Genomic DNA, 13,592 nt, shown 5'->3' with positions numbered 1-13,592 from the left:
CCAGAGCCACGCCAGAGCCCCCTGCTGGTCCCAGAGAGTACCTGCTGGACCCTCCAGGCATCCCCTACGGAGTAGAGAACAGGGCCGAAAGTGACCTGAAAGGAGAAGAGGATGGAGTCCAGGAAAACAAGGAGGAGGAGAGCTCCTTTTTGCAGGAGGTGCTGAGCTCCTTGAAGACTCCCCTCGCCTCATCACTGGGCGTGGAGACCGAGGGTGTCGTCCTGGAGATAAAAGAGGAAGTGAAGGAAAAGGAAAGAGAAGATGTAGAAGAAGGAGAGGAGGTGAAGGAAGAGGAGGCAGAGGTGGAGGAGCCTGTCAGGTATCAGGCTGCTCCGGCTGCCTCCTTCCTGCCAGATCAGACCACCAAGGAAGAGGAAGAGGAAGAGGAAGAAGTTGCCTCTTTGAGCAGACGCACTCCTTCATGTCAAGATGTTGAAGAAGAGAGAGTTGAAGATATGGAAGAAGAACCAGCAGCAGAGGAGGAGGAGGAGGAGGAAGAGCTAGCAGTGGAACAATTCAGTCCACATGATGTAAGTATCTTGGATTCATTTGTAAAACCCACTTCCAGAAAAGTTTAATAAAACTTAAAATAAAACAGAATGCAATGATGTGCAAATGCTTTTTGACCTATATTCAATTAAATATGGTACAAAAGAAACATATTTAATGTTCAAATTGATAAAATGTGTTATTTTTTGTGAAAATATCCTCATTCTGAATTTGATGCCTGCAGTATGTTCTTAGAAAGTCAGGACGAAAGGCACATACAGGTTTTGGAGCAACACATGCTGCCATCCAGCGTCTTTTCCATGGAAGTCGCTCATTATTTCAGTAAAACAACGTCAAGACACATTCTGCCCGCATTAAAAGAGTTCAGGTACTAGACTGAGGTGTCTGCAGTCCAGACCTGTCTCCCTTCACCCAAAAATCAGAATTCAGTCATTATCTACTCACCCTCATGCTGACTGAAGGTTAGGTTTAGTTTTTCAGTCCACAAAACACGCTCGAGTTTCTCAGGAAAACTGTGCTGCAGAATCTCCCAAACAACTGAAGTGAATGGTGACCATTTTTCTTACCTAAATCTTCACTGTAGATCCTTAACTTGGAGCCACGTTCATATGTGTGTGCACAAGTGAAAGGCATGTCCTGGCTTTAGGAGACTTGGATTACACCATTTGAAAACTGGTCACCGTTCACTTAAATTGTTGGAGACCTTCAGTCGGCATGAGGTTGAGTAGATAATGACTAAATTTTCATTTTGGGGTGAACTATCCCTTTAAAATGGTTGGCATATTATGAAGCAAAAAATACGACAATGTCCTTAATTCTCAAACTCTTCCTGAGTGTTGTATAAAGAAAAGGTGATGTATCACACTGGTAACCATGTCCCTGTCACAACTTTTTTTGTATCATGTTACAGGAATCAAATTCTGTATATTTACAAAAAAAAACCCAGTAAAGTTCATCAAAAAAACTATTTTTTAATTTCTATCTATATTTTTATGTTGTATGGGCCTCATGCAAGAACCTCAACCTCTTACTTTTTTTGGTTCGTTCAAGTGTTTCATCAAACTCTATATTTAAGACTATTTGTTCTGCTCCGTATGTGGCCAGGTTTCATTCACAAAAATGTCACCCGATAGTAAATAGATTTTCACACCACAGAGCTTTTCAGCCCTGCTGTTGGAAATCAGCAGACTAAAACTAATTTAGCAGTGTCAGAAGTGGCTTTAAAAATGGGAACGTATTGGTGCGGTTGTCAACGCTGTTGTCGCAGAGTGATAGAGGGCCCGAGAGAAAGAGGAAACGGTGTTTATATCAAGTTAGACGCCAAAAAAAAAGAAAAAAAAAGAAAAGTGGTCTGTGTCTAAAGTGGGAAACACTCAAGGGGAAGAGATAGAAGATAGAAGATGAGTTTTCCTACTAACTACTACACATGCATAGGTTTCTGAAGAGGAACTGTGAAGCTCAGCTTAGTGGCTCTGGCCGTTACACTCTCTGATCCAAAAATGGACAAAGAGGTGTATTTTACAGCAGACAGGGGACGAGGCCACTCTAAATAAGACTCAGTTAGACTAAATCTAAAACGGCAGGGTTGCACTTTATTTCACAGAACACTAATAATAGGTAACAAATGAAATTAGACAAAAACTAGAAATAATAATTCTTTATTAAACAGTAAAAAACGTCACCCTAATAAGACCTAATAAGCCCTTATTTGTATCAAATTAGACAAAAACTAGAAATAGTATATTTTATTAAACACTAATTACCCCCAATAAGGTCTAATAAAGGTCTAACACTGGGAAATAACACACTTAAGTTTGGTTCTCTTGTAATGTGTCCCTAACTAGCCTCTAATAAGATCTAATAAAGTCTTAACATTCATTGGTTAAAAAAAAAAAAAAAAAAAAAAGCTACTTTTTCTTACATTTCATACAAATTACAGCTTGTTAGCTTTTATTGGGGTAACTTCGTGTTTTTTACTGTCTACTAAATAATATTTTATTTCTAGTTTTTGTATAATATGATACAAATTATTGCTCATTACATCTTATTAGTGTATTGTAAAATAAAGTGGGACCCTGCCTGCCTAGAAATAAAAAGAAACGTTGTCACTCTGGATGATTTGGCCAAGTGGAAGCATGTAAATAGAAAATCAAACTGGACCTAACATTGAACCTTGCGGTGAGTTTTATAAGAACATACAACTGTTCTCTATTTTCCTTATTTTTCTCTCTCCATTATTTTGCAGCAAAAAGAGGAAGAGGAGAAAGAAGAGGCCGAGGAGGTCACACCAGAGGAACAAATCGAGACTTTTACAGGAAACACTGTCAAACAGGAAGAGGAAAGAGGAGAAGAAGAAGAGAGTGAGGGAGAGGAGGAGGCAATTGAGCTGGAGAAGGAGCCGGAGGTGGAGGAGGAGGGACGGGAGAAGAAAGAAGAAGACGATGTGGAGGTGAATGAAGCAAAGGATAGAGTAGAGGAGGCAGAGGAAGCGATAGAAGAGGAGAAGGATGACGCAGAGGAGGTGATGGAGGTTCATCCTGCTGACACAGATGAAGAAGTTAAAATCGCCACGGCGCTGCAGGAGGCGGATGAGGGTGTAGATGTTGTGGTTGGAGACGCTCCAGAGCACATGAGTGATGACGAAATCCCGACGGAGCTTCCTGAGAGCGAAGCAGCTTCGAGTCAAAGCTTTGGAGAGGAAAAGGAAGATGGAGAGGAGAGGGTGGAGGAGGGCGTCGAGATCAACCACACAGAGCTCCAATCAGACCAAGAGGAGGACGGTGAAGCAAACCAACCACATGCAGATCAGACTGAACAAGATGTGGAGCAGGAAGGTGGAGAAACATCACATTTAGAAAAAGAAGATCAAACTGAAGCCACGGAACAAGTTTCCTCCAAGCCTCCTCCTTTGTCTCTGCCAGAGTCCCATCATGAGACTGAGCCACAGGAGACTGGAACCATCACTCCCAGTAAGACCACCACTCTCCACATCAATCTCCTCTCCCCCAGCTCAGAGAAAGCCAAGTCTTTCTTCCAACAGTCCCCAACTGCTGCAAGTCCCAAAGAAAGTGAGACACCTTCTCCTGCTGCAGTATCCACAGAAGAAGAAGAAGAAGAAGAAGAAGAACCAGCTGACAGCGTGGAAACAGCAGAAGAAGAGAAACAGTCCCTGGAAGATGAAGCTACACCCCCTGCCTCTGTGGAGGAAACAGTCAAGCGGCCGAGCAGTGGTTCAGATCAGAGCAAAGTCCGCTTCACCATCTCCCCCGCCTGGCAGAGGTCGCACTCCGTCGAAGACGCCAAAGAGAGCTCGACTCCTCCCTCCTCTCCAGCCGCCTGCGTCTCCTCTTCAGCTGTCGCGGGGCCTGGAGGTGCAGAGGTGGAGGCTGCGACTGAGAAGGAGCCGGAAGTAAAAGCTGAACCAACGAGTCCATCCAAGGTTGAACTGGTGTTGAGTCCCAGTAGAGCGAGGCCTGCTGGGAGCACAGCTGCCAAACCACAGAACAACGCAACATCGCCTCCACCCCCAACTAAACCTCCAACTTCAGCTGCTGGAGGCTCAGAAGGTAAGAAACATTTTCAAAGGTAGATCATGAAGATTTTTTAATTGTGTACTTGTCTTTTTAAACTGTAAGGCTGAGTTGCCCCAACCTGATTAAATTGTGGTTTACTTAAATATATGTTACAACAAGCTTTAAACCTATCTTATAATTAAGAAAGTTTCAATTTAAATGTCTCTTTAAACATCGGTTTAGTTTTTACTCTAAACCGCTAGCAGCAGTGTAACTTTGTTGTACTTTTTAGCTAGCATTTATACTTTCAAAATTACTAGGTCCCAACAGCTCTTTTTTTTTTATTTCAATTTGATTAAGAAAATTAAGCTTCCTTTTTTATTAAACTGTATTTAATTTCAGTTTACATCAGTAAACTTAGATTTATTAAATCTGGATTTACTCATTTTAAACCTAGTTTTGCTAAACTCTGATTAGAACTCATCTTATCCCAGTCTAACTGCATTGTATCGCCATGTTTTTTTCTTGTCCTTGAACTACAAGCAGTGAATTTAGTCTGGTCTAAAACACATGAGCTAAGCTTGATGTTGGAGTTAAAATCAAATCAAACCACAGACCAACTTTTCCACCCACAGAGAGCTCCATTGTGGTGGAGGGAAACCCTGACAATCCATTTGGAATTCGACTGAGGAAGACGTCGGTTCTGCACCGCTTCGGCTCGGAGGAGGAAAACACAGAGGTGATTAACCTGACTTTGTAGTGACTGCTGACAGTGTGTGGTCTAAAGAAAGTTTAATGTTCAATGTTACTTGCACAGTGGAAGCAAAACTGTCATTCTTTAAAAGCACTGAAGATGTTCAATTTATAGGGTTTCTGCAGAAATCTAAAGTTCTCTGAACTTTTTGACCATAACACAAAAAACCCTGAAACTTAGCTTGAATGACGCAATATATTTATGGCAGAAAAACTCCCATATCTAACATTTAACAATAGATCAAATGACTGCTTATATCATATATCGAACCTACAGAGAATTTTTTTTGCTAAAATTAGCCAGCATAAAATGTAACATATTTTAACCATCTTCAAATTTTGTTTTTCGTTTCAACATAGACGAGTCTAGCACATACCATGGCTAATTACAGGAAACAGGAAAGGAAAAGGTTGACTGAGGTTTCACCAGGCTTGCTCAACTGTTATTGGAGCACAGAGTGAAAAGGGGAGGGACTTAGGAAGGGTCACTTATCACCAAACACAGCTGTTTCCCTGAGGTTTAGTGTCTTCAAGCTTATTGTTTTGGTCATCAAAAAACTCTAAGACACCAAAATTCAAAGCAGACCATTAGACTTTATGAGCACAAAAGTTTCTTCCTATCTGCTGGGTGTGTAAATAGGCCACTAATATGTTCACCTTATCAACTTTATAAGGTGATAATGTGTCAATGTTGTGTTTCTAGCTTGTTTCTGCTGTAGCCAAAAAGTCAGTTAATACAGTCTTAAGAGCCTTTTGTATTTATTATCTGATTTGATCTTATTCAGCCTCCTGTCGAGCCACCAGCTCAACCATCGAGCTGTAAAGTCGACTCACCACAGCCAATCAGTGTGAAGCCCTCCATAAGTCAGCCAGTCAGCAACAAGCCTGCCCTCCCTAAGAAACCAGACGTACATGGAGACAGTGCAGCGAAGAACAAGCGCGTCTCAGGTGTGTGTACACGCATAAACAAACACCATTTTTCTCCACAAACCGATCTGAGCCCCGTGGTGTAACAATATATCTGCTGTGTTATTGACTCAGAGCCTGCAGCTGCAGCTCGTGGCGTTTCTGCTGGATCTGATTCTCCCAGCTGGATCTCTGTGGCCAAACAGAAACAGAAGATCTATAAAGAAAACTCACTCGAGGAGATTACTGTCAAGAAGGTAATCTGTGTGTGTGTGTGTGTGTGTGTGTGTGTCATATGGCTTTTATGTGGATACACATTCTCAAAAAAGTGACAAAGTGTCTGCAGCAGGAGTCAACTGATATGGGGGCAACAAAATATGAACATAGAGGATAATTAAGCCGAATGAACTAATTCAGTTTTATTGTTGAATAAAGTCTCTCAGGGCCAACTTGACATAAGAGTCAAATGTCAGTATGATCATCACAACAAATCATGACTATTATTCTGTCACACATAACTGCATAGTGGCACAGATTTGAGCTTAATACCAGTCTGTTAGTTACAGTTACTGACATGATGACAGGAAATAAACAAAAAAAAAATTGCAAATGTTAAGGTTTGGTTGTCCAACAGTCCAAAAACACATGGTTCAAATGTTCGCTTGGATGGGATGATTGTATACCCTGCATATTTATGTCTCTTTCTCGGCCTGCCTCCACGTGTTTACAGTACGTCACCACACATTTCCAGCCCCATAACATATAACTGACCGTGCTGCTCTCTGTCACCAGGAGGAACAAGAGAGGAAGAATTCGCTGCCGATGTACGTCAGCTCAGCCGTGAGCAGGGAGAACAGCAACAAAACAGCTGAGTCCGCCGGCAAAGGTCAGAACACACACACACACACACACACACACACACGCTCGCACACGCTCGCACAGGGTCATTTGAACTTGCAGAAGATATTTTCCTGCATTTGAAGTGTGTATTCTGTTTAAGGTGCTAAATCACTGTATTTATTTTGACAGAGTGCACTAACACCACTTCCCTACTATTTCTTCACCAACTTGTTGCACGTTAAGTGAAGTGTTCACTGATGCAATGCTGCCCTCATCTGGACAAACTCTGCTCCTGCAACTGAACCAACAAAATTCAACTCAGTTTAAACTTTTTACTGTTTGTCAGTGATACTCAACTTGTTTCTTGCAGAAGCCAGTTAATAAACAAAGATAAATAATGACATTATTGATCAGGTAATCCATAAACATTAAAAGGCCCATAACTCATCTTTCTTTCAAATTCTTTATTTACAAATTTGCTGACAGCTTAACTTCTGACCCTAATGGATTAACTAAATTAACTTGATGCAAGGTTTGTGTAGCTGTGTTGCTACCAGTGTGAGTTCCCCTCAGACTTTATGCAAAACTTTGATTGTGACACTACTGCCCAGACCACAATAACAACATCATCAGAAAACCACATGTGCTTATGGCTGCCCGGCTCCTCCAGCACACGTCTTCCAGTCCATTCAGTTTAAACCAAAAACTAAGGCAGAGAGTCCGACTCATTTGTCTGGGTAGCAGTCCTCTGATGGCCAGCACACTGCTGCATGAAAAAGTGGAGAGATGCAATCTGCGCAAACGGGGAACAGCTGTGTCAATCAACTCACTCGACACTACTCTCATGAGCCATCCCCCCCAACACCTCTCTCTCCTGCAGCTGACTACTAACCACACGCATAAATCAGATTTGACCCCTTTTTTATAATTTACATTTGAAAGGGTTTATACATTAACATAGCTGGAACCTTTTTCATCATGCAATCAGTGACACGTTGGAGTGATGATACACATAAACCATAAACATAAACCACTTCTCCTAGGGACAGAATAAACAGCATCCTCTTCAGCTAATGTTTGTCCTTCCCTGCAGAGCTCTCTGTCTGATCCTGCTGCACTTCACACAGCCTGAAAGGCCATCAAACAAAGATCAAGCTTTTTCTGTTACTCATTCTCTAATTTATTCCATCATAAAAATCTGGCATGGCTGTCCCTCCTTCCTGGGAAAAACACTGTGAATGAATTACTGAAATTGTGAATTAGAAAATGATCAGAGGGCCCCCTGGCACCCTATCGGGGGCCAGATTTCACCCACTGGCTGCAAGTTAGGTGTCCCTGCTGTTCACACATGACAGCTGTAAGAGTTTATCAGAAATACAACTGTGAGATTTTGATGAGGAAGGAAGGTAATGATGAAGGAAAGATAAAGTTAACTGGACAAGAATACAAATCACATATGTCAGAAAAGAGATCACCATACCAATAAATTGTGCTGTTTTACCTGATATGATTGTTCTGTGTGATTGGTGTGATTGTTGTGCAGCAGCAAAAATTATTCTTCTGTGCCTCTTTTGCTCACCTGTAACTCGTGTATTTTTATTGAGCTATTCCAGAAAAACACATTTCTCACTTTTGAAATGCACCCCCTCCTGCAATTTGGGATGCAGCTGTAATTTTTCTAACCGAGCACAATTATTTTATGTTTTATTATATTCTAAAACAACCCCACAAACATCCACTGTATTTATGTCTCTGCAACTGAATATAATACAGACTCTGCTCCTATTTCAAAATGCTCATTATTGCACACTGAACAGCTGAGCTTTTGCTCATTATGATTGCATTATTATAAGTTATATAATGCCTGAAAGTCTATAAGGGCCATTGTTTATATAACTCATTAACTGTACACAGTACAAATGAGTTATATAATATAATGCAATGAAACTTCATGCAGGTGTGTTTTAAAGTCTCCATTCAATCCAAATGCAAACACATAAATGTTGATGTATTTTCATTTAATTATAAATTATAGGGTTGGTTTAAATTAATTGGTATTTATACAGACTTTTCTACAGTTTCTGCAGTCACAGATAACAATTAGGCTGCTCTAACATTATCAGTATTATGCTATTTATAGAATTACATTCCACATGTTGTTTTCACGTGTGATCACGTGATCCAAACATTCCCGGTAAGTCCAAAGTGTTGTCCAAAAGTCCAAAAGTCAAAATTTCTGGATTTTGTTCAAGGCCTTTTATAATAGGGTGATGATATCATAAAATATGATGACAGACATGAAAACATCAATAAAAGCTTTGAATGGAAAAAATGTGCATCCGTTGCAGCCCTAATAAAGTTCCTCAAAAATTATTCCAGTCTGCGTCAACACACGCAGCATTCGCAGGCATTTCCTTCAGAAAATGCTGTGTTTGTTTAACGTGTGTGTGTTTGTTTCTGTCTTTTTTCTTCCAGCGAGTCCATCGGAGATCAGTAAGCCTTCAGTGTCTGTAGAAAAGGAGGCCAGGAGGGCTCTCTCTCCTCCAGCTCCAGTGCCATCTCAACCTCTTAAATCCCAGTCGCTCCCCTGCCCTGTCCCTCCAAAGCCCCAGGTTCCCCCTGCCTCCACCAAACCCTCACCCCAAAGAGCCCTGTCACCCCCTACTCCTGTCCCCGTCCCCCAAAAATCCCCCTCTTGCACAAACCCGCCACCACCATCCAAAACTGCCACCTCTCCCAAGACACCCCAGCCCCCGAGCACAACAGTTACCTCCCCTCCATTCTCTTCGAGAACCGCCCCTGAAAAGTCCGGCTCGAGAGCTCCGGGGCTGTCCGGCCAGACCCCGTCCTCCCAGCGAGGCCTGCCTCCCGCTGCGCTGCCCCAGGACGAGCCGCCCTGGATGGCCTTGGCCAAGAAAAAGGCCAAAGCTTGGAGCGAGATGCCCCAGATTGTCCAGTGACGGGCACGAGTTCCAGTCAGGTCGAGTACACGGGCAACTGGCTCAAAAACGGCCTGAAAGGGGGCTTAAGTGGGCCGAGAGTCTGGATGGACCAGAACGCATTTGCACACAAAGAGTTGCTGTTTTCTGTTGTTTTCTTATGTCCTGGTTTCTATCTTGGCTTCCAGCTTCGGATTGGTACAAACCCTCCAATCAGAAGCTGAGTTTAACTCTTCTTATGTTGTACATTCATGTTTTCTAAGTGACAGGGTAGGACCCCAACATGTTAACGCGTCTTACTTGAAGTGGATCCATATTTTTTCAACAGTCTTAGTATGTTATAATGTGCCTGAATGAGTAGTCTCACAACAGTAAATATTAATTTTTAGCTAAAGTAACTCAGATGATTCCATTTGATATGACTAAACATTTCAGGGAGGAGAAGAAGGAGACGTTATTTTATAAAGAGGATACTTTATTCACAGAGAGCTGGTTAAAAGTGATAAAAAGACAAAGTAAATCTAGGTCTTTCTGCCACTCTCAGTGTGTGTGTGTGTGTGTGTGTGTGTGTGCGTGAGTGTGTGTTTATTTTAAGGCAGTGATACATGCTCACATTTTGAGGATTGTGGAAAATATTGTGACCAGAGTAAAACAGGAAAACATCCAAGTTAAGCTGGAGGAGATTTTGCTGAAAAAAAGAGCAGCTGGACATTTTGGTCACATTTGCTGAGCCACGCTTCCTCAAACTGCTGTCTGAGTATCAGGTTCTTTAGCCAAATACATTTCTTGTAACATAATCCACAGACATTAAAGGAACAGTTTGCATTGTTTGAAGTGGAGTTGATGAGGTACTTACATAGTCACAACCCCAGTTAGGAGAAGCAGTGGTAGTGCCGGTGTAGGAAGCTAAGCGATGTGCTGCTGTGGACAGGGTCAGCATCAAAACGTATTCTAGCTCCCCAAATAACGGCTGGAACGACCTAGAAAAATCGATATCAGTTTAAGTGTGCACTACATTTAGAATATTTTCTCTACTTTACTTTGGTGTCAAACAGCCTTTTCAGACGGAAAACCACCATCATATAAGCCAGATATCACTCTCTCCAAACCAACCAGACTCCCTTGGAAAAAACAGCAATTTTACCTCACAGAATATATGAATTGTCGATCCTCTACTGCCTCGATCAGTTAGTTTGTTTGTGTTATTTTGAGACTTCTGTGTTTTGAAAGGGTCAGTTTGAATTCACCAGACACTCACAATAACACAAACAAACTAACAGATAGAGGCAGCAGTAGACCTGCAACCTCTGTGTTGTGTGGTGTAAAATTACTGGTTTTGCCAATGGAGTCTGGTTGCTTTGGAGAGAGTGATATTTGACTTATGTAACAGTCATTTCCTGTCAGAAAAGGCTGTCTGACGGCAAAGTAAAGCAGTGAAAATATTCTAAATATAAGTGTACACGTAAACTGAAATACATTTCTCGCTGCTGACCCTGTCCATAGCAGTACATGGCTTAGCTTCCTAAACCAGTGGTCCTGCTGCTTCTCCTCACTGGGGGCATGACGACCATTCATCGTAGGTTATACACTGTCTATGGATAAATACTTCATACAACCCCGCTTCAAAAAATCCAAACTATCCCTTTAAACTAACAATGTTTGTTGTGTTAGAGTGCTGAGTGTGTCCAATAATTTCCAGGTTGTCAATGTAAATTATGTTTTTATTTTCTCTTTTGATATTTTGAATACATAACTACAGATAATCTGTCAGCATCCTACAGAAACTGATTATCTCCAAAAATTCATCTGTTCAGGAATCATGAAAACCTATCATCACATTTACTTTTATGTTTTTTTTTTAAACACTTTTCATTGCATCCTTATGTTGGCAGCATGTTGCGGGTTATGAAATATTTTCCATTGTAAATGAAACAGAGATCAATATACTGGTAAATTAGCCACTTGGAGACTGGTTTGCTGCAGGATGCAAAGCATCACAAGTTTCACAGCAGAAAGTTTCCTTTGTATGAATTAAATCTATCTATCTCACAGTAACTATATAAGTTTTATGCATTTTGTTTTATTTTGTATTGCCTTTTGAGAATTTGTCTTGTACATAAAATGTGCAGTAAAGAACAAATTAAATCTGTTTTTTTCTGTGTTTTCTTGTTATCTGTCTGTATGTCGACACATAGTTATTACACATAGTTACAGCTATTTGGGTTTTAAAGTTAAAATGCTTTTAAAGGGACAGTTCACCCCAAATTCAAAATTACATATGCAATCTGTCCATCTAGATTGCTATTTATCCATCAAAAGGAATGTCTCTTTCCAGACATCATGACCCGGTTACTCAAGATAATCCAGACTTTTTTGTGGGCAGTTTCATGTAGGAACTACATTTTTTTATTTTATTTTTTACCAAACCACACCCACAACCAAATCACTGCACAGGAGGAAATGTGCATTTACTCCTGGACATAGACATAAAATGTAGACACTGCAGTGATGCTTTTGATCCAGAAAAACTCTTGTAAGTGTTTAGAAGCCAGTCTTGACCAGACCGAAGTGACAGTGACACTAACGCACAATCTTTCTATGCTTGTTCAATGGCGTCCTCCTTGCCTGAGCTGTAACCTCTCATCCATGAGTAGATGTACACTTACTTCCTTGTGGTGATTCGGTTGGTGGGTGTAGTTTGGTAGAAAGAAAAATAAATCCCACATAAAACTGCTCACAACATGGTCTGTGGATTATCTTGAGCAAACAGGTTGAGATTCCTGCAAAGAGACATTGCTGCTGAAGTTTTTCAAATGTATTCTTATTTTATTTTATTTTTTCGTTGCTTTCCACACCACAAGTCGAGTGCCAAAAAATCTACATGCATAAATAGCACTACAGATAAGAGTAAAATATGTATATTTGACTGTGGGGTGAACTGTCCCTTTAATGCAGAATAAATCACTGTGTAAAAAGCATCAGCATGCATGTCTTGTATGTCTCCAAGTGAAGCATTTTAAATTTTTTAACACAGAGTATGTCTGGTCTTGATATATATTTTATAGTGATAATATCAGTATTACGTTCTGTTCTAACATGCATGCTGGACTCCAACTCTCTCTTACAGCTGCTACTTAACATGCTGAGGTCCACTCATCTGCAATTTTTTTCAGTCTACAAACAAAACTGAATATTTCATAGGCTGGTTCCAGTGCTTGTTACTGTTAATATATTTAAATTTCACTACTGTTAGATCGATTAGTTAGATGATAATCTCATCTGGAGGTGTAATAGACCAGTGTTCCCCAACCCTGGTCCTCAGGGCCCACTGTCCTGCATGTTTTAGATGTTTCCCTGCTCCAACACACCTGATTCAAATGATCAGCTCCTCATCAAGCCTCTGCAGAAGCCTGACAACAACCTGATCATTTGAATCAGGTGTGTTGGAGCAGGGAAACATCTAAAACATGCAGGACAGTGGGCCCTGAGGACCAGGGTTGGGGAAAACTGTAATAGACCTTGAAAACAACATTAATTCAGCAGTTAACTGGGAAAAAATCCAAGTGATTAAAAGATTTTAGATACAGAGCACTAATTAAAACTGATTTTGTAATACAATAAATGATACTAACATATTAAAAACTTGCAAAAACACTCACTGTAAACTCTTTGCATGCACACACACACACACACACACGAAAATCTTGTATGTGTCCAGTATATGACTCTTTCCTTGTGTGTGGCCAGAGTTTGAGCCAGATGTTTGTGGGCGTTGCGTGCATCAGTGTGTGCACAACGTGATTGGATGTTTGCATGTGTATGATCGATGGCCTCAGTGCGTGTGCGCACATACAGGAAGCTGCAATCAGTGAGAGGGCTGCTCAAACTCCCCAGATGTCTTTTCTGGGTGAGTTAGGTAACAACAACGCTGCTGCCCTACTTCTGATACGCGCACTATCACACACACACACACACACACACACACACACACACACATGCTGCTCTGAACTGGACCAGCTAAGATGTACGATGTGTGTGTGTCCGTGCCAAGTATCCATAGCGATGACTGCTGGGCGCTGACCTTCTCATTTACAGGTTATATAACCAACCAACTTGGCAGAGATCAGAGACG

The 13,592-nt window shown here is 41.2% G+C and overlaps 1 protein-coding gene across 1 annotated transcript in view; it reads left to right on the top strand.

Annotated features, from left to right (window-relative positions):
- LOC146326518 (uncharacterized) overlaps nt 1-9,892 on the top strand; it is a 49,627-nt gene extending 39,735 nt beyond the window's left edge. The window contains exons 11-17 of the mRNA XM_084718802.1: nt 5-530; nt 2,756-4,076; nt 4,658-4,761; nt 5,561-5,723; nt 5,817-5,938; nt 6,474-6,567; nt 8,997-9,892. Of these exons, the coding sequence (XP_084574928.1) occupies nt 5-530; nt 2,756-4,076; nt 4,658-4,761; nt 5,561-5,723; nt 5,817-5,938; nt 6,474-6,567; nt 8,997-9,481 (2,815 nt within the window). The 3' untranslated portion in view covers nt 9,482-9,892. The remainder of the gene's footprint in view (nt 1-4; nt 531-2,755; nt 4,077-4,657; nt 4,762-5,560; nt 5,724-5,816; nt 5,939-6,473; nt 6,568-8,996) is intronic.
- The last annotated feature ends 3,700 nt before the right edge of the window (nt 9,893-13,592 follow it).

Source organism: Lutjanus erythropterus, chromosome 5, assembly GCF_056507025.1.
Source record: "Lutjanus erythropterus isolate fLutEry1 chromosome 5, fLutEry1.hap2, whole genome shotgun sequence".
In the NCBI taxonomy this organism is placed as follows: domain Eukaryota; kingdom Metazoa; phylum Chordata; class Actinopteri; order Lutjaniformes; family Lutjanidae; genus Lutjanus; species Lutjanus erythropterus.
Note: the sequence above shows the minus strand (reverse complement) of the source record. Positions and strands in the feature narration are given on the sequence as shown.